This window comes from Mustela erminea, chromosome 17 (assembly GCF_009829155.1).
Source record: "Mustela erminea isolate mMusErm1 chromosome 17, mMusErm1.Pri, whole genome shotgun sequence".
NCBI lineage: Eukaryota > Metazoa > Chordata > Mammalia > Carnivora > Mustelidae > Mustela > Mustela erminea.
The window spans coordinates 23,272,157-23,296,446 of NC_045630.1; the positions used below are offsets into that span (position 1 = coordinate 23,272,157).

Sequence of the window (24,290 nt, forward strand, 5' to 3'; positions counted from 1 at the left end):
CCCAAGAACCATAGTTGCTTGTGGGAGAGTAGCAGCACCGAAAGGCATAGACTGATTAGTGTTGGCTGGAGGCAATGGGAGATTGTGAAGCCAAAGGGGCAGGCAAAGTTTTAAACCACGCAGAAGTGCCAAAATACAAAACATGGAATCCAAAAGGGTGTCAAATCCAAGTAAGCCAAAAACAGGTGCCAAAATCTGCCAAAAATATGGTTACAGAGAGGAAATCAAGCACTGAGGAGGGAGCGATAGATAGGATGAGAGATGGGGGAAATTCCTGGGTTATTTCCTACAATATCTAACAGATTAGGGTTTGCAGTTTGCTTTTGTGGACCAGCCAGGGCACAGTCATTGACGACCCAGCCCATTTAAAGGACCAGTTAGAGCATCCCTGAAGTGGGAAGTACTTCTCATGACCACTGTGTTGGCCCACACCCATCCCAATGTACTGGTTATTGGAGTTAAGATGGCATTGAGGGTTTTTGGTCACTTTTTACCCCATAGAGATGGCTCCTGATCTCAGGTTGGCAGATGTTGTCATAAATAATGGAGGAGGAGGTAGGGTCATGCTGATTCGGCATAGCAAGAGCTAGGAACAGAATAATTATAATAAGGTAATGATAATAATATAACTATATTATATGTAATATAATTATAATAATAATAAGGTAGTGATAATGGCTTTTAAGACCCTTAAGAATTCCTTGTAGCATGACTCTTTTTGTCAAAGGCAGATTTACCTACAGGTCTGGGTATCACCCACTAGCTGGTTTCCTCTGCTGTCTGGCTCAGTCAACATTTAAATTACTCATTAGCTTGCCAAAAGGCTCCTTCCAGGTCTGCTCAAGCAGCCTGTGATATCTTCAGCTATTAAGTGACCATTGGCATGGGAGTGCTTGATGGATGGGAAATAAGTTGTATGAAGCTGTGAATGGTCAAGGGACGTTCTTCAGAGACTAGCAAGGTGAGCTGACAGTGCTGTCTGCAAGGTCCCAGCAGCAGTCTCCTCTTGACATCCAGGTGCTGCCTTCTGGCTGGTTACTGACCTTGAAATGACAGGTGGAGGACAAGTTGGACAGTATAATACAAGACTAAGATATGTACTGGGGAAGTTTTTCTCTAGAAATTTAATATTAAGAGAGCAGTGGTGCCTTAGTCAGTTCAGGCTGCTCTAACAGACTACCTTAAGTTGGCTCACGAAAAACAGAAATTCCTCAGTTGGGGCTCGGACGTCCAAGATACCAAAAGATCTGGCATCTAGTATTGGCCCAAGGCCTGGTTCTGAGAGAGGTGTCTTCTCACTGTGTCCCCACATGGCACAAGTGGGGGGGGAGCTCTCTGTGGTCTTTTGTAAAAGGGCACTTGTCCCATTCATGAGGGCTTCACCCTCATGACCTATCACCTGCTTAAGGCCCCACTTCCTCAGACCATCACCTTGGAGGTTAGGATTTCAACACAGGAATTCTGGGGTGACACTGGAGTTGGAGTGTATGGGAGGGAGTAAGATGATAAAAGGAGAGAAGGTGTTTCAGTTTGGAGCTGGAGTCCACCATGACCAAAATGACATGGCCGTGAGAGTGGCACGATTGACAGATTCTGTGACGGTGGTGTTCCGGGGCACTTGGCAATGGGCAGGGACTCTTAGGTCTGTCCAGACCTGCATTTGCCCTGCAGGCACGTGACTGAATGGCTGGCAGCCTGCAGGTCGATGGCACTCCAGCTCACCAGAAAGAGGTCAGCTCGAAGGAGGCTTTGCAGGCCCTCGTTAGAAACTTCAAGGCCCACCCTGGCTCCCCAGGAGAATCAGCATGGCGCTGGAGCCCTAGAGTCTGGACTCCCCTAAATCAGGGAGGCCCAGTCTATGCATCTGCATCCGGTTTCTCTGAGGACCAGGTCAGGATGACTGAGGAGGTACAATCCTCCTTATTAGATTCTTCCTGTCCTGGTGGCTCCAGTGTTCTTTGGCAGAGTCTTCTGGGTCTGTGAAGTTCTGGTGTGTCTAGAATTTTGGCTTGTGTGCCCGTGCAGTTACTCAGTGGTTGGTTGAGCAGAGCAATAAGTAAAGGATACGGAAATCAGATCCTTTAAAAAGAGGAGTTATCAACTGCACATCCAGCTTTTTCTGACTGGGAGAGGCAAGAGAGCACTGTAACTGCGAACTTGGGCCCTGCTGCTGGACACCACTCACTCCAGACTCACGAGATGTGTAACCGTAACCGTGCTACTTGTCCAGGCAGCAATGGGGATAAAAGTATAACCCACATCACAGAGTTGTGGTGATTGAATGAGAGAACATACGAAGCGCTTAGTACAGTGCTTACACGAAGTAAATCCTCAGGAAATGACTGTTAGTGTTTTTCTAGTTAAAACTAGTAGCCCTAAATGGCAGTGATCCAGCTGGATCCGGATGGAAGTCTGGCCCCTCCACAGGGCCCCCCATGCTCCCATGGTTGCCCTGAGGGCCAGCAGCTCCGGCCCCCAGGGGGCTTGCTCTTGGATAGAACCAGGTTAAGAACTGGCACAGGGGTCTCTTGTGTTAGAATCCCACCTCACTATTTCAAGCATTTGTTTATAGGTGTGCTGCTCCTTGAGCTGTGCGCCTCTGTCTGGACATCTGAGCAGAGCTGCTGGTCTCCCCTTGCACAAGCAGGACAGCCTCCCCTGGCAACCCAGACACCAGCCACGTGTGCCAAGTGCCCCTCCCTCCACTCTGCCTGGGAGCCTGGCGCAGGGTCCCTCTGAGAAGGTGTGGCAAGGTCTGGAGGACTAGCTCAACCTTCCCACCCATCAGCTGCTTGGGAAAGCAGAGCTGCCTGAGCGAATTTTTAGGGGCGCCGGCATGGACACCTTTCCTGTAGCACCCTGCTTTTTAAAACCTAACATCTGTGATGCCCTCTTACCACCACCCTCATTTTCTTCTGGGCATTTCCTTTGCCCACACTGTGTTCTAGTTTGGTGAATCAGGCTCTTTGCTCCATGGGGAGCCTGCTTCTCCCTCTGCCTGCTCTGCCCACTGCTCTCCCTGCTTATGCACTCTCTCTAAAAAACAAAAAAAATCTTTAAAAAAAAGAAGTATTCAGAAAGCCGACCAAAAAGCCTCCAAATTTGCTAGAATCACCTAAGAATCTCTTTGGGAAAGCAGAAAGCAAGGACTGTAAGCGCGAGCTCACAGTGTCAGTTCCAGCTTTCAGCGGAGCCACGAGCACAGCCGACTGTCTGAAGTCATGTTTTCCTCCCTCAGACTTCAAGAGTCATCCAGTGGGCTGAGGTGGACAGAACCCATGCATTTTTTAAACCCCTACACAACATCCTACACTACATTCTACACTACACTTCGATGATGGCCAAGGTAGGCCTGGCCCGGGACTGAGCTGAAAATGGCTGGGGACTCCAGGTCACAGGGTTTCTGAGGCTTAGGCAACAGGCAAGGGTCTAAAATTCCAGGAGATAAATTCAAAAGAACACCAAATATGTGGAGTCAAAGCAGGCGCCTAGGTGTTTAGACCCAGAAATCAGAGGAAATCCAAGTGCCCCGGGAGCAGTAGAGAAGGAGTCCTTGCCAAGTGCCGGCCCCAAATGTCCACTTGTCACTCGCAACTTATTTTTGCCGGTTAGTCCATCTCTAATGCCTCGATGGATCTGGGGTCATGAACAGAGCAGACAAGTGAAGCAATCAAAGCAAAAAATGGCGATTCTGGGTGAATCTTCAACAGCATTCTTAAATTTCAGTACAATCTTCTGTCCTCACCCTGTGAAGGAAACCATCTGAACAGTGGCCTGGTAACCCATCACCACTGTCAAACATCCAGACACAGGTCCAGTAAGCAGTGGGCTCCAACAGCCATCAGTTCTGTGACCTTAGGGAGTCTTATAACCATTTGTGGGGGAGGGGGCGGGACTCAGTTCATCTTCTGAGAAATGGCGATAATAACAGCATCTCCCCCCATCTTCTTTGTAGGGTTATTGTGAAAATCAAATCATAAACATGCCTGAAATCACAAGAAGTCTGAAAATGCTGCCCAAACCCAAGAACATTATCAGGCTCCTCTCTTTTAAACTGTAAAAAATAATCCTTTGTATTTGCCACTCCTCTCTGCAGAGTTCAGAGTCTTCAAAAAGCATTATTTTCTTGACAGAAACTGACCCTTTTCACAGACCTCTGTTAGGAAATCATTTGAAGAGGCCAGCAAATTTTTGAACAAGCCATTTTTAATCTGGGAGATAAACTAACACACTTATTCCCTACAGCCTTCACTGTGACGTTCAAAGAGAAAATATTCTTGCATTATACGTCGTGACTTTTCTAGTAGCTGTTGCACAGGAAGTCCCTCCAGCTGAGCCACAGTCAGCTCAGCAGCACACAGAGGTGAGTGAGGGGAGCCCTGCTGAAGCCCAGCGCCCAAAGGATGCTACTTGGACTTGGTCTTGGATTTAGTCCGAGCTCTGGGTTTAGGGTTGAGAGGACCTTCCTTACGTTGTACCTCTGAAAAGACAAAAACAATCGGAGTATTGTAGTAACAAGATCTAATATTTACTAAGGACTTTTAACTTTAAAAAGTGTTCTTAAAATTCCATTCTGCCTGAGTAACTCCCAAGCTACAAACAGGCAGTGTGTGCAAAATTTGACTCTATGTTGGTTACTGGGATTCAGAATGCATTTTCCCCAATTTTTAAAAAAGATTTTATTTTATTTTTTTGACAGACAGAGATCACAAGTAGGCAGAGAGGCAGGCAGAGAGAGAGGGGGAAGCAGACTCCCTGCTGAGCAGAGAGCCCGATGCGGGGCTCAATCCCAGGATTCCGGGCTCGATCCCAGGATTCTGGGATCATGACCTGAGCAGAAGGCAGAGGCTTAACCCACTGAGCCACCCAGGTGCCCCATATTTTCCCAAATTTAAAGTGTAGTTAGTTAGTTAGTTACCTGAGTTCTGGGTCCTGGAAAAGAGGGCTATGTGGTCAAGGAGAATAAAGAAACAGAAAGAACACTGCTGCCTTCCTTCTATAGATATCCCAAACTTGGGGGAAAAAAATTTCAAAGAGAGCTAGTATCCAACATCCTCCCACACCCATTCTGCACTCCTGTTCTGTCTCCTGGTCCCTCTCTCCAGTCTCCCGTGCACAGACCTGACTCAGGCCCAGCCCTGGGGATGGGGGCAGGAGATCTCCAGCCATAAGCCAGCTTTCCCCGGCTGCTCCATGACACCAAGCTTCTCACTTTAAATCCTTCTGACTGGCTGCCTCCATCTCCATCCCACATACGGTCATCTTGTTCACACCCTTGTCTTGCTCTTAGTGTCTCTCCCTGCTCCTAGCTCCTAACTGCAGGCTTCACCGAGATTAGAGTCTAAGCCACTACTCATCTTCCTAAACATCTCTCTGGATCCCTGTCTTCATTCACAGCTCAGAGCACAGTGATTTGCTAATTATTAAAAACGGACACAAAAACAAAACAAGTATGTCTTCTGCTCTGTCCAGATCTTCCCCTTGCCCAGCATGTACAAGCCTCTCTCCTTCACTGTACGTAACTGTCCGTTCTTCACCGCACAGCTCTCGAGGGAAATGTGATCTCGTGCTGGAAGTCGCACATGTATGACGCTGCATGTGCCACAGGAGACTCACATTGCTCAGGGTGGGGGTGGGGCGTATGCCCCTAAGGAATGTCCAACTTCTGGATTTTCTGGAGAAAACGTTCAGGTCTCCTGCATGGCATGGGAAGGGCCTGACCAAGGAGCCAATTCCCCTAAGGTTTGCAGAGCCTCTCCTTCACCTCTGAGCACCACCACCCCCGGCAATGACTCTGAAGGAATATTTGGAAGGAAGGTGAAAGGTGGCTATGTTTGTGTAGGTAATTGTTTATAGGATGGTGACTAATGCATATAGTTTTCCTCTGCTTAAAATTTTTAATACTTTCCATTCTGGATTTAACCTCATCCCCAAGATCTTTATGGAAATGGACAAAGATGACATCACTCATTCCATACTGAGGTAACCTCTCCAGTTTAACATGGTTACTTTTGCATGGTTCGCATATTTATTTTAATGCAATCTGGAAAAAGCCTAGTTTTCAAATTATCAGGATAAAATTACACAGTGTAAGGTGAAAATATTTTAAGCCATGAAAACTATCTCACATAAATTCAAAGGATTGTTATACTTGGAATAATTAGCATCTTACCCATTGAGAGGTAACAGGAGAGAAAATGCACTTAGGCCGTAGGGCGCTGGCTTAACGACCACTTTGGCTGGGGGCATAGGTGAAGACTGGGGTGACAGAGAAACAGAAGTCGCTATTCTCCCTGTCCTATCCCTTCCATCAGGAGTTGTCCTGGGAACACACTAAAGGGTGAAGGTGAAAGCAAATATAAAAAAAATAGCCTCCAATCCTGGGGATACTGAGAACTGCCCAAAGGCAGGTTATTGCACTAATTAGAGATAAGAAAGTAAAGAGTTAAATTCGTTTTCCCATAGAATAATGGTGATTATTTTCATAGAAAATCAAACAAGTACCAAAAACCAAAGTCAAAATTCCCCACAAACCTCCATCAACCAGAGACATTGTCTATCAATATTTGGATACAATTTCCTTCTGGTCTTTTTTTCTAGCTTTAAAAAAGTATGTTTTCTTGCATTTGATATTTACACATAAGAATTTCCGGGGCACCTAGGTGGCACAGTCATTTAAGCATCTGACTCTTGGTTTCAGCTCAGGTTGCGATCTCAGGGTCGTTAGATCAAGCCCTGCATCAGGCTCTGTGCTCAGCGTGGAATCTGCTTGGGTTTCTCTCTCCTCTGCCCCTCTGCTCATTCTCATTTCTCTTTGTCTCTCTGTCTCTCTGTCTGTCTCTCTCTCTCCCTAAGATAAATTTTAAAAAAGAATTCCTTGGGGCACCTGGGTGTCTCAGTTGATGAATCGTCTACCTTCAGCTCAGGTCATGATCCTGGTTTTCTGGGATTAAGACCCACATCGGGCTCCCTGTTCAGCAGGGCATCTGCTTCTCCCTTTGCCCATCACCCTGCTTCTGCTCTCTCTTTCTCTCAAATAAATAAAATCTTTTAAAAAAATTTCCATGTCATTATAAACCATTTTAATAGTGGTATAATATTCAAGTATATTAGTATAATATAATTTATTTAACCTTTCTTCCATGATTGGAGAGGTAGATGGCTTCTATTATATACAATGATACATCGTACATTTTTGTGCATTAATCTTTTTTTCTATATTTAGGATTATTTCCTTGGACTAGATCATCAAGAGTAAAAGTATTAGGTCAAAGGTCAAAGTAGATGCATGTATTTAAGGGATATCTATACATATGCTCAAATTATTACCTGAAAAAGTTATATTCCACCCACCCACAAGTATTATCTATAAAACAGTTTTCCCCTTCTAACTAGCATTACATTCTTTTGTTTTTAAAAATCTTTGCTAGGTGCATCTGGGTGGCTCAGTGGGTTAAAGCCTTTGCCTTCGGCTCAGGTCATGATCCCAGGGTCCTGGGATTGAGCCCCACATCAGGCTCTCTGCTCTGTGGGGAGCCTGCTTCCTCCTCTCTCTCTGCCTGCCTCTCTGCCTACTTGTGATCTCTGCCTGTCAAATAAATAAATTATTTCAAAAAATAAAATAAAATAAAAATATTTGCTAGTTTTAGAGGCTAAACTTGTATCTTATGTTAGTTTCTTAGTCTACAATTGTCAGTCATTTTGTTTTCTTTTTGTGAATTGTCTGAATAAGATAGTTATACAGTTAAATGTATGTGTATTCCTATGAAAAATATGAACCAGTAAATCGGTACTAAGGATATTAATATTCTTCTAAGATATTTGCTACCCAAACATGTTTTGTTTCATGAATATAACCTAAATGAAGCAAAATGAGAAAGCAAGCCTCACCTCTCTTTAGAGATTTTGGCGAATGTTCTATTGGCTTGATTTCTTCATCATCGTCGTCATCATCTTCTTCATCTTCTCTGTCTTCTCTTTCTCCTTCATTTTCTTCTTCCCTTCCTTCAAACTCCTTCTGTCTAGAACTTGTCAAAATAGTCTCTAATTCTCTCTCCAGGTCTTTATTTCTTATAAGGGCGTAATGAAGTTTCTCATTTACATCATCAAACTTCTCCTCTGCTTGTCTGGCTCTGCTTTCAACCTCTCTGATGGGGACAGAGTCCAGAGAAACACAACAAAATGGAAAGGTTTGAAAAAGTATCTTTCACATACAGGAACTCATTGTTGAGAAGAGGCAGTAGAATTAGCTAACTGCATCTGAAAGGTACACATAAGGGAGGCAGCAGCATCAATCCTTAAGCAAGAACTGGGTGGTAATGTCAGCACGGCAGTCATGCTGTGATTTAAGAACGCAATGTATTTATCAGCTCTTAGTGAAACCTGACTTGTGGGTATTTGGATCCATCAATAGCCAAGGAACAGGGCCCTTTTCCAGGAGCTAATTTTGGCTTCTCTTCATTGATGTGATCCAACAAACTAAATCCAATAGTTTCCCTTCTTTGCCAGCACCTCTAAAACCAGGTTTTACAGTCAAGAAAACTAATTTGAAATGCGCTTCTTACTTCCTCGAGCACATGGTCTATGTCACATGGCTATGCTCTTCTTTTGGCATTCTCGACCATCTTTACTATACTGCCCTTCCTATTCTTCGGCGCATATAGCACTCTTTCTTGCAGAGTAGTGTCTCCCAGTTTCATTCCCATCTCTAGCTCATCTCTTAGAAACAGACTGGATGGATCACTCCTAACACCCTATTCCCCACCTACACACATTCCACTTCCTCCACCTCCACTGTGGGTGAGGATGGTGTCTACGAGAACAGTAGAATTCATTGCCTCCAGCAGAAGATCTGGAGGTACTGATCCCACTAATAAGGATAAAAGAAGCAGAAGAAACAAAGATAAATTGAGAGGTGTGGATTTCTCAGCAACACCTCCTGGCCAACAATCTTTGTAATTACCCTTGTGGTGCCTCATACTCACAGTAACTTCTCCTGTGTGCGTTCAATGATAGCCATTGCTTCGAGATACTTTGGGGCCAATGTGCCTTGCTTCGCTGATTCTCTCTGACAAAGGAAATGTGTAGTATGAATGAACTGAGAGTCCCAACAGTTAATACTCTACTTCTTCGGGATGTTCTGGACCAAATCTTCCAGAATATTTTTTCTATTGTCCATATTTATATAGTAGATGATTAAGCACAATCTTAACACCGAAAAAGAATAGGGACTACCTGTGGCACATAGCATACCGGCTTCCAAATTATTCATGCTACAGGTGGATAAAATTTAATTAGAATTATAAAAAATGCAGGGAAAATAATATCAACAAAAAGAAACAAGGAAGAAAGGGCAATAAAGAGAAGGGTAAACATGCTCCTGTAATAAATCAAGTTAATGATCAAAGAGATTAACTCTATTCTTCTTATTAACTCACCTCATTAAGCTCTTAACATCGCAAAATCCAGTCGGATCTTTCAGTTCCTTAGGGAACTTCATAAATATCAAGACAGGGAAAATATGAAGGAAAAAAACACCTCTTTCATTTATTTTGACTCCGAATACATTCCAGGAAACAAAATAAGAGGAAGGTAAAAGAAGGTATTTAGAAAACCAAAATTATAAGCATATTTAAAAATAAATATTATACCTTTTTCCCAGAACTGTGCACTTCTTTGTTAACTGAAGTATTGTTGACACATGATGCTTCATTACTTTCAGGCGTACAGCAGGCTGACTGGACAAATCTCAACATTACGCTGCGCCACCACAGGTGTAGCTACCGCCTGTCACCACAGAGTGCTACTTGTGTCACTGGCTATATTCCCTATGCCCTACCTTTCATCCCCATGAACTTATTCATTCCATCACTGGAAGCCTGAAACTCTGAGTCCCCTTCAGCCCTTTTTACCCAGAACTGTGTTTAAAATCTCATTTATCTATGCTTCCCAGCCTGAGTCACGTAAAAGGTAAGCCCCACATTACAGATGGAAAGGGAGACGGAAGAGGGTAGGCAGCCTGCCATCCTCACAGAAGGATCTAGTGGGGTAAAGCAAACCCCTCATCGAGGCCTCTTCCTTCTCCACCACACATCCCAGTGTACCCTGCTAGCTTTTTCTAAAGGAAAACCAGAGAAAAGAAACAATGTTAAACATGTTCACTTTTACTCTCGCTCTTCTACTCTCTTATTTTCCCAGTCACCTATTCTCCTCTTTCTGTTTTGCTCCCTTTCCTTGGGTAGTACGTTTGAGAAGTAAATGGTGATCACTGTCCAGCCTGGACCCACACATGCCACTAACAGCTGTTCTTTGAGCCCAGAAGAATAGTTTTCAGAGCAGAGGCTTCTAGAACTGGAATTCCACGCATGGTTTCTAACTGTATGAAACAACTTGATCGGTGGGAACCAGAGTAAGGCAGGACTGTACTCTGTACATGTGATCCTTCAGACTCACGGTCACTCAAGATATAAGCAGTGTGCCCTGGAGCTGCGTGGACTATGCGGGTCCACTTGTACCTGGATTTTTTTACAGTCTGCTACTATAACGTATTTTCTCTTCCTTATGATTTTCTTAATAACATTTCCTTTCTTCTACCTTACTTCACTGTAAGAATACAGTATATAACACATAGAACATACATAATGTGTGTTCATTCACTGTTTATGTTCTCTGTAAGGCTTTGGGTCAACAGTGGGCTGGTGATTGTTAACACTGGCCTCATGGCTCTTGGCAGTACCTGCCTCAGCCCCCCTCTTGTTTGTGCCAATCTGCTGTAGCTTTGTACGCGGTCTCTGACTCCCATTCTGTCTTTGGCCTTTTTGACTTGGTCTTCCTCATGTTTGACTCTACTTATGGGCTTCCGACTGTACAGTATCTCTAGTTTGGGTCTATCTCAGGGAAGATTTGGCTCCAGGCCCAGCTCCTTGGGATCCAAGCACTGACAAAGCTCCTCATCAGCTTTGGACCAATTCCAATGCCCTTTCCCTGTTGCTATTTTAAATAGGTAAATTAGTAGCTGCTCTGGTGTACTCTGGTAGGTGAGAGGGAAACACAGGCATCTAAGGGCCACATTCAGCCCAGTAACAGAGGGAAAGGCAGAAAGTTTAATCTTATGTTAAAAATACTGCTGATGCCCCCAAGTCTGGCCCCTGTTCATCCTTCCCCAGTTCACAGGTGATCCAGCAAACTCTCCCATCTCCCTCACACACTGAACACTTACAGGCAGCAGGAATCTATGGTGTGAAGAAGAGCCTGAGAGAGACTGTTCCAGACACCTTGTTTGTTGGGGTCGCGGAGCTGTAGGCAACGCTACTCCTGCGGTCAAGCCGCAGCACCTGGGGGCCAGGGTCGCTCTGAGTACTTTTGGTATTGCCTCTGGGAAAGCTGGTGGATTTAGTCACCCCCTGGCTCCTCCAGCCAGCTGAGATGTTAGAGAATTCTGGCTGCTTGTCCTGCAGCAACAGTGTCGGAATGATTGTGACTCAGAGAGGGTCCCAAGCGGTGCTGTGTGGCAAGATTCTTGAACTGGGCTGCATATGAGGCAGAGCAGCCTTCTCCCAGGAAGGGCAGCGGCAAAGTTGGTGCAACTTACTGGGACAACCAGTGAATCGGGTTGTCCATTGGGCGTGACCATTTCAGGCACAGCAGACCAAGTCCTGTACATGGGGTCTGCTTTGAGTACAATTCTCAGGAATCCTCACAAAGTCCTACCTCCCAGCTAATTGAGGAGCGTTTGCATACTGGGTGGTCCAGCCCCATTATGGTGAACACCAGGCATCAGATAATGGTATGAATGAGGCCAAGCCCCTAGTCTGCCCAAGCTGGTGGTGACGTACCACCTCTCCTGCTGAGCTATCACTCTTATCTCAATGCCCAGAAAATCCCATCCGGAGTCACCTGCAGAAGGCGTTACTAACTGAAAACTCCATGCTCGTGTCTGTAGCTTCTCAGGGGTCTGGAGCCATTTATGGCTAGACACCTGGGACCCCTCTATCTCTTGGAGCTCTCCAGTTTCACAGCTCAGTTCCAGTGACATGACAGGTTACACCTGCATGCCACAGGCTTTCTGCTTCCCGAGCCCTTCTTTTTTCCTTTTCCTCCCTAGTGTTAATCAAACATACTGCCTCCTGGGAGTTGTGTTCTTAGAGCCGCAGGAGAGACTGCTGCCGCCTGAAAGGTCTGGTATCCCTGTGAAATGCTTATTTATGTCCTTAGGACCAGAGGCTATCTGGCAAAAAAAAAAGAACAAAGACCTTCAGTGATCTAGAGTAGCAACATTAGCAAACTTCCAGAGCCTGGAGATAGACTTCCTGAGCCACATCGGCCTCAGGTGAGCTAGTCACGTGGCACCACACCATGTCAGATGGGAAGGTCCTGGAGAAGAAGCCCCCCACCATCAAAAACAAGCACCACGCCCCCCCAACCCCCACCCCGACTATAGGCTGTTTTCCTGCCTGCTTCCTACCTGTCTTGAGGATATTGGGAAGGTTTGACCCTGACTCCTAGCCTGGGTGACACAGCAGGGGAGAAACTCTGAGGCAGGAAGGCTTAGGTGGGACTGGGGGGGGGGGGGTGCTTAAACAGTTAAACAGTGCTACCCTTTATCTCCCTTTTCCTTACAGGGCTCACGGCCCTGCTTTCTCTTACATCCTTGCCTCACCCAGTCTTAAAGACTGATAGATTAATATACTATACGGAAAACTTGTTGAAAAGATGTAACTTGGGGAGAATGTGATTGCAACCCCTCTCGGCGCTGCTCTCACCCCAGTTTGCAGCGCCTCCCTGACTCTCCACATGGTTTCTCCCAGCTCTTCCTACAAGAGTTGGAGCCTATTTCCAACGACCTCCCTGGACACACATCCCCGCAATCTGCCTCCCCCCTGGGCCACACCTCTGCCTCAGTCATCCCACTGTCGTCTGCTGCCATGCTCGGTCTGGCTCCCACCCCTCCACACACCCCTGACAACCCAGGTGGATCAGATCTCTAATAGTCAAGTGGTTCTTAACCTTGAGGCTGAGAAATTTGACTAAGTCTATGGATTTCTGGTACCTGCCTCCCCCGCAAGGACACGCACAGTAGAAACATACAAGCAAAATGCTGTATGCCATTTCGGGGGATTAATGGGATCAAGGCATGACAACCTTCACAGAAAGACATATCAATCTAGAACTGAAATCTAGAACTGACTTAAGTCTACCATAGTCCCAGAACTTTCTGTGGAAGAATTTTAAATCTGTTTTCCTGCTGAGTTTCTAAAGTTTTCCAATTTCCCAATAATTCTTGTGTTCAGAGGTATATGCTAATCACAGTTCTCAATAAAGTGTGCTGAATGAATTCATTTAAAAAATAGGTCAAATTTTGACAAAAATACTGTTAAATTAAGGAAGGCAATAAAATGCTAATTTTAAAATGAGGTTCAAAGAAGAGAATGAGAAGTTTTTTATAAGTTAAGGTAAAAAACAAGAGTTTTCCAGAAATGATGCTGGAAAGAAAAATAATCTGAAAAATGCATTATGTAGGAGCTCCTGGCCCTCCTGGAGCTAAAAGTTATGTTAAATCCATATCATTTTTACATAATGTTAAATTTCTTAGCTTTTTTCTCTGGTTTTGAATTTCCTACTTGGGTTTCAGATACATACCCAGGAAGAGAATATATTTGCTTCAAATAGAGGTTTAGAATAAATATTTTCATCTTTTTCAATTACTCGAATGAGTTTTTCCTCCTCCTTGGATGTTGAAGGCTTCTAGGGCATAGAAACACAAAGGACCTGTTAGTGAGCTGGTGTGTGACTCAGTGGCGTGGCAAGTTCCCTGGGCAATATCTGAAGCTTTAATCTTCCATTTGCGTTAGTCATTCAACAAGCATTTTTGAAGGTGTACAGCAAATACCTGTCGGGGACTGCCTCCGGCCAGGGAAGTCCCCACCATTACAAGAAGGTGCTTGGCTCACTGCTAGCAAAGTATGCTGCAAGTATACAATGAACTTTCTGGTGAAGCCCACCTAAAGGAGGACATAGTTATTGGCTGTATCAAATTTAATCAGCATAGCAACAGGACTCTCATTGGCTCTCCCCATTGCTTGACCCCTTATTGGTCACCCTGCTGTATATAAGCTAAGGAAGTTGATTAAATAAACGGAAATGAAGCATTAACACCATACCAGGCTCATTGTCGTCCTTGCGGGCCGAGGGCGACAAATACCGAGAAATTAGTGGAGATGGGGAAGTGGAGACCAGGGGAGACAATGGTGAAAGAAACAAAGAGGATGTCTTCCAGACCCTAGGAATTCACAGCACAGTAGGAGAGATGGACCAGGAATTAATTATGGTACGCATGATTGGTATGTTCCAAAAGATTTGTGCACCCAGAAAAGAGCCCTAAATTCTGCCTAGACACTCAGGGAAGTTTTTACAGAGAAAGTGATATCTGGAGACCAAACAAGACTTTGTAACATAGGGGCATCTGGGTGGCTCAGTCAGTTAAGGGTCTGCCTTCAGCTCAGGTCATGATCCCAGGGTCCTGGGATCAAGCCCTGCATCGAGCCCTGCATCAGGGTCCCTGCTCTGTGGGAAGCCTGTTCTCCCCCTCCCACTCCCCCTGCTTGTTTTCCCTCTCTCGCTGTCTCTCTCTCTGTCAACAAATAAATAAAATCTTATTAAAAAGAAAAAAACCACTTTGTAACATAGAAAGGAAAGGGCCAGAACTAAGGCTACAAGAGGAAGAAAAGAGGAAATGCATTACACATTTAAAAGGTATGAGAGGGGTGCCTGGGTGGCTCAGTGGGTTAAAGCCTCTGCCTTTGGCTCAGGTCATGATCCCAGGGTCCTGGGATCGAGCCCTGCATCGGGCTCTCTGCTCAGCGGGGAGCCTGCTTCCCCCTCTCTCTCTGCCTGCCTCTCTGCCTACTTGTGACCTCTGTCTGTCAAATAAGTAAATAAGATCTTTTAAAAAAATAAAAGATATGACAGAATTTAGTGCCCAAATAACACTGTTTTCCATTTATTTTGTGCCTTCTATATCCCAAGCACTGTACCAGAAATAAACAGAAAATGCTGGCCAAAAGAGGCTTAGATATTGTATAAAATTTTTCTTCTGCTGTCTAGCATGTATCATGGGTCTAGAGGACCTAGTCACAGCCTGGGATCATGCCAACATTTAAACTATTCAGAGAGAAGAAACATCAAGGAAGTAAGTTAAAACAGTCTAGAGAGTGTTTGGTGATCTTGAGTTCTGAGAGCCAAGGACAGTAGTAGTCAACCCAGGAATCAGCAAGGGCTCTTATGCCAGACCAATCTGGGTTTGAACACTGGTTCCACCACTTAAAGCTTTCTGACTTAGGATAAGTCAGAGTCAACCTTTCTGAGCTTCTTATTTATAAAATGGGGCAGTAATTTTTACCTTGAAGTTGTGTTGTACAGATAAGAAATAGCACATGCAGAACATATAGTTCAAGATAGGTACTCAATTATTTGTAGTTATCATTGCATTTTTATCATCATCATCATCATCATTACCATTATAAATGCCCCAGAAAGGGTTTTATTACTACAAATTCCCCAGCAGGTGTAGAGACGGGATTAGGAGAAAGGCGGTGCAGAGACAGGCCTGGGAGGAAGGGGAAAGCTGCCCAGAATGGAAACTGAAGTGGATACAGAGGCACCTGGGTGGCTGAGATGGTTGAGCATCAGACTCCTGACCTCAGCTCAGCTTTTCATCTCAGAGTCATGAGTTCAAGCCCCATTAGTTAAAAAAACAAAAGAAGAAGAAAAAATTGGAAACATAGAGTTTAAATTACTATTGGAAAAATCTGGTAATGCAAGGACAAAGAAACAGCATAAGGGTGAGAGGTAGATTGTGTAGGTAATGGGAGTACAGATGTGGATGAGGCTTTTGGGGAAGTGACCAATTTTTGAAAAGGAAAAGGATACCCCTACCTTGGAAAATAATGAGATAAGGGTGTCTCAGATACAGTTAAATCTCTATGAAGAAAGGAAAGGAGCTGAAGTGTTTATTCCAGATGACCTATTTCTATCTTCAATAGAACCTATATATATTCTTTTTTTTTTTAAAGATCGTATGTATGTATGTATGTATGTATTTAGAGAGTGTGAAGGGGAGGGGCAGAGGGAGAAGGAGAGAGAAAGAATCTCAAGCAGACTGCACTGGGCACGGAGCCTGACATGAGCCTTGATCTCACGACTCTGAGACCATGACCTGAGCTGACATTAAGGGTCGGACACTTAGCCAACTGAGCCATCCAGGCACCTCAGTACTTATACTTATATTCTTTAAAAATATAAAGGGAAAGGGAAATATAATACGAAATCATCTTACCTCTTCTTCCTTTTGCATCTGAAAATTATCCTTCATGCTTTCTTCTTCCTCTTCTCCAAAAGTAAAAAGGCTGTCTATTTCAGGTTCAATTAATTCTTTTAAAAAATCCTGTGAGATGAAATAATAGTACGATTATAGTTTAGTGTATATTAATAACTTGTAGTATATACTGATTATTCATTAAAAAGTATTTAATGAGCACTAATCTTGCAACTGGACACTGTGCTAGGGATAAGGACAAAAAGGGTAATAAGAATACCCCCTGTCCTCCTACAACCCAGCAACTGCTCTACTGGGTATTTACCCAAAAGATACGAATATAGTGATCTGAAGGGGTGTCGGAGGCAGGCCCCTGGCCAGGGAGGCCTCCACCACTTAAAGATGGCGCCTGGCGAGTTGCCAAGAAAAGTTGCCTCATGAGACTAAGCGGAACGCCCAAAGAGGAGGTACACAGCACTGGTTGCTAGCAAAAGTTGTTCGTTTAGGTGCGCAGCCTGATTCGCTCCCTCCTGTACCCTGCTCGCTGACTGGTCATGTAAGCGTATATAAGTGTGTAGACTTGCGGAAATAAAGAGAGGGAAGATGCATCTGAACTGGGGCTTCTTGTCGTTCTTGCGCGTCGAGGGCGATAAATGGCGCCGGCCCCCCTTGAACTAAATAAAGGAAACTTGCAGGTAATCCACAGGAAAGCGGGGAGTGAGAGTCCGCAGGTAAGCGGGGACATTAGGCACATTCAAAAGTGGGAATTCCACGGTAAAGCAGGGAGTAAAGGTCGACTGAAGTATATGCGTGTAAAAAGTTAATGTGTTAGTGTCTTTAACGTCCGCGTCTGTTGTCTGTGTGTTCATAATGGGATCTGAAGTATCTAAAGTGCGGTTGGAAGAGTCTTTAAAAGACCTGCTGAAAGCCAATGGAACTCCACTAAAAGCAAAAACTGCTCGGGCCTTTTTGAATACAGTGGAAAAGGTGGCTCCATGGTTCCTAGATGAAGGCTTGCTAAACATACCTCAATGGGACCACTTAGGGGAGGATTTGAAGAAACAGGACAATAAAACGCTTTTGCCACCCGGGACCCTGGCAATATGGACCTTAGTCCGGGGATGCCTGGTGGGGCCGAAACCCAAATGTGAATCAGCTCTACAAGAGGGAGCAGAGGCATTGGAGGAAGTGAAAGAGGAGCAGTCTTCTCATGCCTCAGAGGAGGGTAGTTCTAGTGAAGAGGAAGAAGAAATGTCAGGGGAGGAGTTAGACCGTAAAATGCACTCCAAGTTTGAACAGTTGAAACTGTCGACTCCAGCGACGCCTAGTGCCCCTCCGCCATATAATCCTATGGCGTGCCAAGGAGCTTGTAGCTGCTGCACCACATGTGGTAGTGACAGGGTTTCGAGCTGGAGAGATCATGACCTGGCCTCTGCCTTTCCGGTTTTAGAGGACCAAAACAACCAGCGGTATCATCAGCCTCTTGATTTTAAACTAGTTAAGCAATTAAAGGAAGCAGTCATGCAGTATGGCCCTCAGGCAGCCTTTACGGTATCTTTGTTGGAGACCATAGCGGGAATGAACTTAGTCCCTGAAGACTGGGGCAACCTAGCCCGCACAACCGTGTCGGGAGGGCAATATCTAGTATGGAAAACAGCCTGGCAAGAATACTCACAGGACACTGCCCGCCGTAATGCAGCGGCTGGAAATCCTCAGTGGGACCTAGAAATATTAATGGGAATAGGACCGTACATGGGAAAGCAGGCCCAAATACAATACAACCCTGCGGTGTATCTGCAAATAGCCGCGGTGGCCACTAAAGCATGGAAGACAATTCAAGGCAGTGGGGATTTACAGGGTCAGCTGTCTAAGGTAATACAAGGACCAAATGAAGCATATGCTGATTTTGTAGCGAGGCTGATGCAAACAGCTGGTCGAATATTTGGGAGGTAGAGGGAGCCATGCCATTGATAAGACAGCTGGCTTATAAGCAAGCTAATAAATGGTGTAAAGAAGCCATCAGACCTTGGAAAAGCAAAGACTTGAGTACATATATTAAAGTTTGCAGGGATATCAACGACAGTGTTATTCAAGGGCAGGTTATGGCTGCAGCTATCACTCAAGGTTTACAAGGATTACAGGGAGCTCAACAATAGAAACATAGGGGTACTCCTGGAGTTTGCTATTACTGCAAGAAGCCAGGACACCTGTAGGAGCTATAGTTAACAAAGAAGAGAGTTGGACCTTCCTATTTCAAAGCTGCTCTCCCCAAGAAACCGAGCTGCTCACAGTGATAAAAGCATTTCAAATGTTTCATCAAGAACCCTTCAACCTTTTATCAGATAGTAGGTATGTGGTGCAAGCTGTCTCTATCATTGAAAATGTGGGTTCTATTAATGCCAGGTCTACTATCTCTAAGGCATTACAAGAAATCCAAACATCAGTTTGGGAAAGGAAGGCTCCATTTCATATTGGCCACATACGAGCTCATACAACCTTACCAGGCCCCCTGACAAAAGGTAATCAATGGGTTAGCAGACTCCTTAACCAGAGGAGAATTTGTCTTTGCCATTGAGAACCCGGTGCAACAGGCGAGACATTATCATAAGCTGTTCCATGTGAATGCTTTAACTCTTCGCCTCAAATTTAACATAACAAAAGCACAGGCACTGGACAGAGCAGTTCCTGCAGAAATTGCGTGACCTTACTACCTGCACCGTCCTTGGGGGTTAATCCTAAGGGTTTGTTACCTAATCATATATGGCAAATGGATGTCACACATGTTTCAGAATTTGGAAAGTTAAGATATGTTCATGTCTCTGTAGATACCTGCTCTGGAATAATTTTCGCCTCAGTGCATACGGGGGAAAAATCCAGAGATGTTATCACCCATTGCCTACAGGCTTTCGGGGCATGGGGAAAGCCACGCCAGTTAAAGACAGATAATGGTCCAGCCTACACCTCACAACCCTCTAAAGCCTTCCTACAGCAACTTGACATTCACTTGATACATGGAATACCCTATAACCCACAAGGACAGAGTGTTGTGGATTGAGCGCATCTTACAATAAAAAATGCGCTTTATAAACAAAAAGGGGGAATAGGGGACACCTTCAGGTCCCCTAAAGATAAGCTCAACACCATTCTCTTTATTTTGAATTTTTTAACGTTGGACAAAACGGGTAAATCAGCTGCAGACAGGCATGCAAGTGATGCTGCTGCTCCCCCTGTCCTCCTACAACCCAGCAACTGCTCTACTGGGTATTTACCCAAAAGATATGAATATAGGTGCGCAGCCTGATTCACTCCCTCCTGTACCCTGCTCGCTGATTGGTCATGTAAGCGTATATAAGTGTGTAGACTTGCAGAAATAAAGAGAGAGAAGATGCATCTGAACTGGGGCTTCTTATCGTCCTTGTGCGTTGAGGGCGATAAAGGGGCACCTGCACCCCAGTGTTTATAGCAGCAATGTCCACAAAAGCCAAACTATGGGAAGAGCCTAGATGTTTGTCGATAGATGAATGGATGAAGAAGATTTGGTATACATACATAATGGAATATTATGCAGCCATCGAAAAAAAGTGAAATCTTGCCATTTGCAATGAAATGGATGGAACTACATACAGGATATTATGCGAAGTGAAATAAGTCAATCAGAGAAAGACAATTATCATATGATCTCACTCATACGTGGAATTCAAGAAACAAGGCAGAGGATCATAGGAGAAGAGAAGAAAAAATGAAAAAGATGAAACCAGAGAGGGAAACAAACCATAACAAACTTTTTTTTAAAAAGATTTTATTTATTTATTTGACAAACAGAGATCACAAGTAAGCAGAGAGGCAGGCAGAGAGAGAGGAAGGGAAGCAGGCTCCCCGCTGAGCAGAGAGCCCGATGCGGGGCTTGATCCCAGGACCCCGAGATCATGACCTGAGCCAAAGTCAGAGGCTTTAACCCACTGAGCCACCCAGACACCCCCCTCCCCATAAGAAACTCTTAATCATAGGAAATAAGCAGAGGGTTGCTGGAGGGGAAGGAGGTGACGGGATGGGGTAACTAGGTGATGGACATTGGGGAGGGTATGTCTTGTAATGAGCACTGGGTATTATATAAGATTGATGAACCACAGACCTGCACCCCTGAAACAAATAATACATTGTAAGTTAATTAATTGAATTTAAATTTTTAAAAAAAGAGAATAGCCCCTGCCCTTAAAAAGCTTAACAATTTAGTGGACAAGAAAATGCTATGGATACATAGAGTCACATGGTAGGAGCACATAATCTATGGTAGTGGATGTGGCTGAAAGAATGAATTGGTCAGCGGTGCCTGGGTGGCTCAGTTGGTTGGGCGACTGCCTTCGGCTCCGGTTGTAATCCTGGAGTCCTGGGATCGAGTTCTGCATCGGGCTCCTTGCTTAGCAGGGAGTCTGCTTCTCCCTCTGCCTCTCCCCTCTCATGCTCTCTCTCTTTCAGGTAAATAAGTAAAATCTTTAAAAATAAAAAAAGTAAAAAATAAGAGAGTAGATTGGTCAGGAAGGTTTCCCGGAGGACGTAATGTCTGAGTTTCTTCTTAAAGGATGAGTAAGGGAAAAAAGATAGCATGGTTCTAGGCAAAGGATGTTGAATGGGCATGACTAGCTTTTGAGAACAAAAGCAGTGAGTGTAACAGAAACTTAGGGGTAGATGGACCGGAGCACAGTCATAAAGGAAGGCCTAGAGTGTCATTCCAGGGAAACTGGAATTTATCCTGAAGGCAATGAGGTACTGATAAATTGACTTAATATGGAAAAAAAATCGACTTATCTGTTCTGCATTTTAAAGCAATCACTCTAGCAGCAGGAGAGCAGATTTAAAGAGAAAGAAGGGAGAGAAGGAGAAAGAATGGGAAGAAAAAATAAGAGCAGAGAATGAATGGCACAGGGTTGCAGGAATGAAGAGGAGGATAAGGATTCAAGAGATGTTTATGAGTTAACTCTTAGTGCTGGAGAGTTTAGATGATGTGGGATGGCTAGGGAAAGGAAGCATCTCGAATGATACCTGGTGAATGGTTCAGGCCACTACACAGATGATAATGCCATTCACAGAGATAATGAACAAAGTTGCATAAGCAGGTTTAGGAAGATAGGTGAGTTCAGACAAGGCCATGTGACTTTAAGGTATCCTTAAAGTGGAAATATTCAGTATATTCAGTATACTGAAATATTCAGTAGAGTAATGACGGAGGCATTTGGGTTAAAGATAATCATTTAACAGTTATCTGCATTTAGTTGAAGCCAAGAAAGGGAACTGTATCACCAAAGGTGAGGTTGTGAAGCTGCTAGAGGATGAGGTCTTAGGACAGGAACCTAGTCACATAAAGGACTAGGGAAGAAGGACAAGCCACAACAAAGGCCCGAAGTTGTGTCAGAAGTCTGACAGCACCACCAGAAAAGTCAAAAGAAGAGAAAGGAGTCAATAGTTTTGAGTACCTCAAATGAGTCTATTCATAGTCATACTGACTGACGAATGTCCTTCAGTTTATTGCAATGATGTATATAAAACAGAAGCTAAAAAGAAGTTCAATGCCTGTAATAGGAATATGCATAAATAAATGACATAAACTATATAAGCTATTTTTTAAAGATTTTATTTATTTGACAGACAGAGATCACAAATAGGCAAAGAGGTAGGCACAGAGAGAGAGGGGGAAGCAGGCTCCCTGCTGAGCAGAGAGCCCGATGCGGGGCTTGATCCCAGGACCCTGAGATCATGACCTGAGCCGAAGGCAGCAGCCCAACCCACCCAGGCGCCCTATATAAAATATTTTATAGCAATTTTAAATTATGCTGCAGAAATATGCACATGGTATAGAAAAATATTCAAAATATGTTAGGATGTTTTTACCAAATAAATTTTTTCCCTGATAATGCTGTAAAATAGACAATACAGAGAAATTAAGAACATAGAAGTCAAACTGTAAACTGCTTGTGATTATGGATGACTTTGTTCTTTGCTTCTTGTGTTTTTCAGTTTCCTTTATAAACATGTTAACTTTTAAAAAATACATTTATTTTATTTTTTGCAGTGTTCCAAAATTCATTATTTATGCACCACACCCAGTGCTCCATGCAATATGTGCCCTTCTTAATAATACCCACCACCAGGCTCACCCAATCCCCCCCAACCCCTCCCTTCCAAAACCCTGTTTGTTTCTCAGAGTTCACAGTTTCTCATGGTTTATCTCCCCATCTGATTCCCCCAACTCACTTCTCCTCTCCATCTCCCTATGTCCTCCCTGTTATTCCTTATGCTCCACAAGTACGTGAAACCCTATGATAATTGACTCTCTCTGTTTGACTTATAAAAAATACATTTTTAAAACAAACAAACAAAAATCTCAACCTTTCAGAGGTAACAACTGCTATCAACTGCAACAACTGCTGACTACATTCTTCTAGACTGCCTTATATACATCTAAACATTTTAATGTAAATGAGATAATCACATTTGTTGCATTCCATGATCTGCTTTTTAGTTCTTGAATTTAATTTTTTCATAGACCTGTTGTGTAGCCAAGATCATGTCTGTGGAACTTAATTTTCTAAAACTATACTGTAATTTAAGTTTTGTTTGTTTGTTTGTTTGAGAGAGAGAGTTCATGGGAGCAGGGAGGGCCAAAGGGAGAGGGAGAGAGAATTTTTTTTCGAAGATTTTATTTATTTATTTGAGAGAGAGAGAGAGCATGAGAGGGGAGAAGGTCAGGGGGAGAAGCAGACTCCAGACAGAGCTGGGAGCCCAATGAAAGACTCCATCCCGGGACTCTGGGATCATGACCCGAGCCAAAGGCAGTGGCCCAACCAACTGAGCCATCCAGGTGCCCCAGGAAGAGAGACTTTTAACCAGGCTCCTTGCCCAGCATGGAGCCCAACAACCCTCACATGTTCATCTCACAACCCTGAAATCATGACTTGAGCTGAAATCAAGAGCTGGACACTTAACCAACTATGTGACCCAGGAGCCCCATATAATTTAAGATTTATAATGTTGATGAAATCATTCAGTGACTAATTCAAAATAATTCTGGCCAAGACCTGGGCAGCAAATGGAAAAGTAAGGAATTGTAAAAAGATGTATATTTTATTTATTTTTTTAAAGAGACTATTTATTTATTTGACAGAAAGAGATCACAAGTAGGGAGAGATGCAGGCCCAAAGAGAGAGAGGAAGATGCAGGCTCCCTGCTGAGCAGAGAGCCTGATGCAGGACTCGATTCCAGGACCCTGAGATCATGACCTGAGCTGAAGGCAGAGGCTTTAACCCACTGAGCCACCCAGGTGCCCAAGATGTATAATTTAGAAAGATGGTGTTTCTTTAGTATTCAAATGTAAGATTAAAGTCCCACGTATGTGTAGGTAGAACCCTCCCTGGCAGACCCTGGAGCTCTGACAGAGACGCCATCACCTCTCTCCTCTACCGTTCCCAGCTCTGATAGCAATGCGGGCTTCTGCAGTCTTTACTGGAAACCAACTCCTTCAAACACACTGAAGTAAAGCTAAGCATTTGAGACAGCCACAAAGTACAGGATATTCATTAATTTTGAATCCTCAGTAAACAGGTGGTAGTTAATACCACAGCATTAGCACAGTCAGGTGTGGGGTGTAGAACGAAAAGTGAAAGCAAGTGAAAGACAGAATGTCAATATTTAAGAGGCAGGCAGTTGGAGGAAGACCAAAAGAAGAGTGAAAAGAAATAAAGAAGTAGGAGAAAAAATTTGTCTTGTGAGGAGACATTACAAAAGAAGTGAATGACTAGTCAACAGGGTCTAATGCTAAATACGGAAAAGTCAAGCTAAATACGGCATTGGGGTTCGTTGGATCTGACAATAAGGTGTCATTACAGCACCTTGTGATAGTTTCAGAGTTTTAAGAGAAATGATTCTGATAGGAAGGAGAAGATTAAGTAGTAGGAAAAAAAAGACATGCTCAAGGGATGTATAC

General features: G+C 44.0%; 1 protein-coding gene across 1 annotated transcript in view; it reads right to left on the reverse strand.

Annotated features, from left to right (window-relative positions):
* Window positions 1–3,086: 3,086 nt before the first annotated feature.
* The window catches only part of AXDND1 (axonemal dynein light chain domain containing 1), a 109,709-nt gene continuing 88,505 nt past the window's right edge, over window positions 3,087–24,290 (reverse strand). The window contains 5 exon segments of the mRNA XM_032318541.1: window positions 3,087–4,480; window positions 7,891–8,147; window positions 8,985–9,067; window positions 13,639–13,743; window positions 16,334–16,441. Coding sequence (XP_032174432.1) covers window positions 4,407–4,480; window positions 7,891–8,147; window positions 8,985–9,067; window positions 13,639–13,743; window positions 16,334–16,441 — 627 coding nt within the window. The 3' untranslated portion in view covers window positions 3,087–4,406.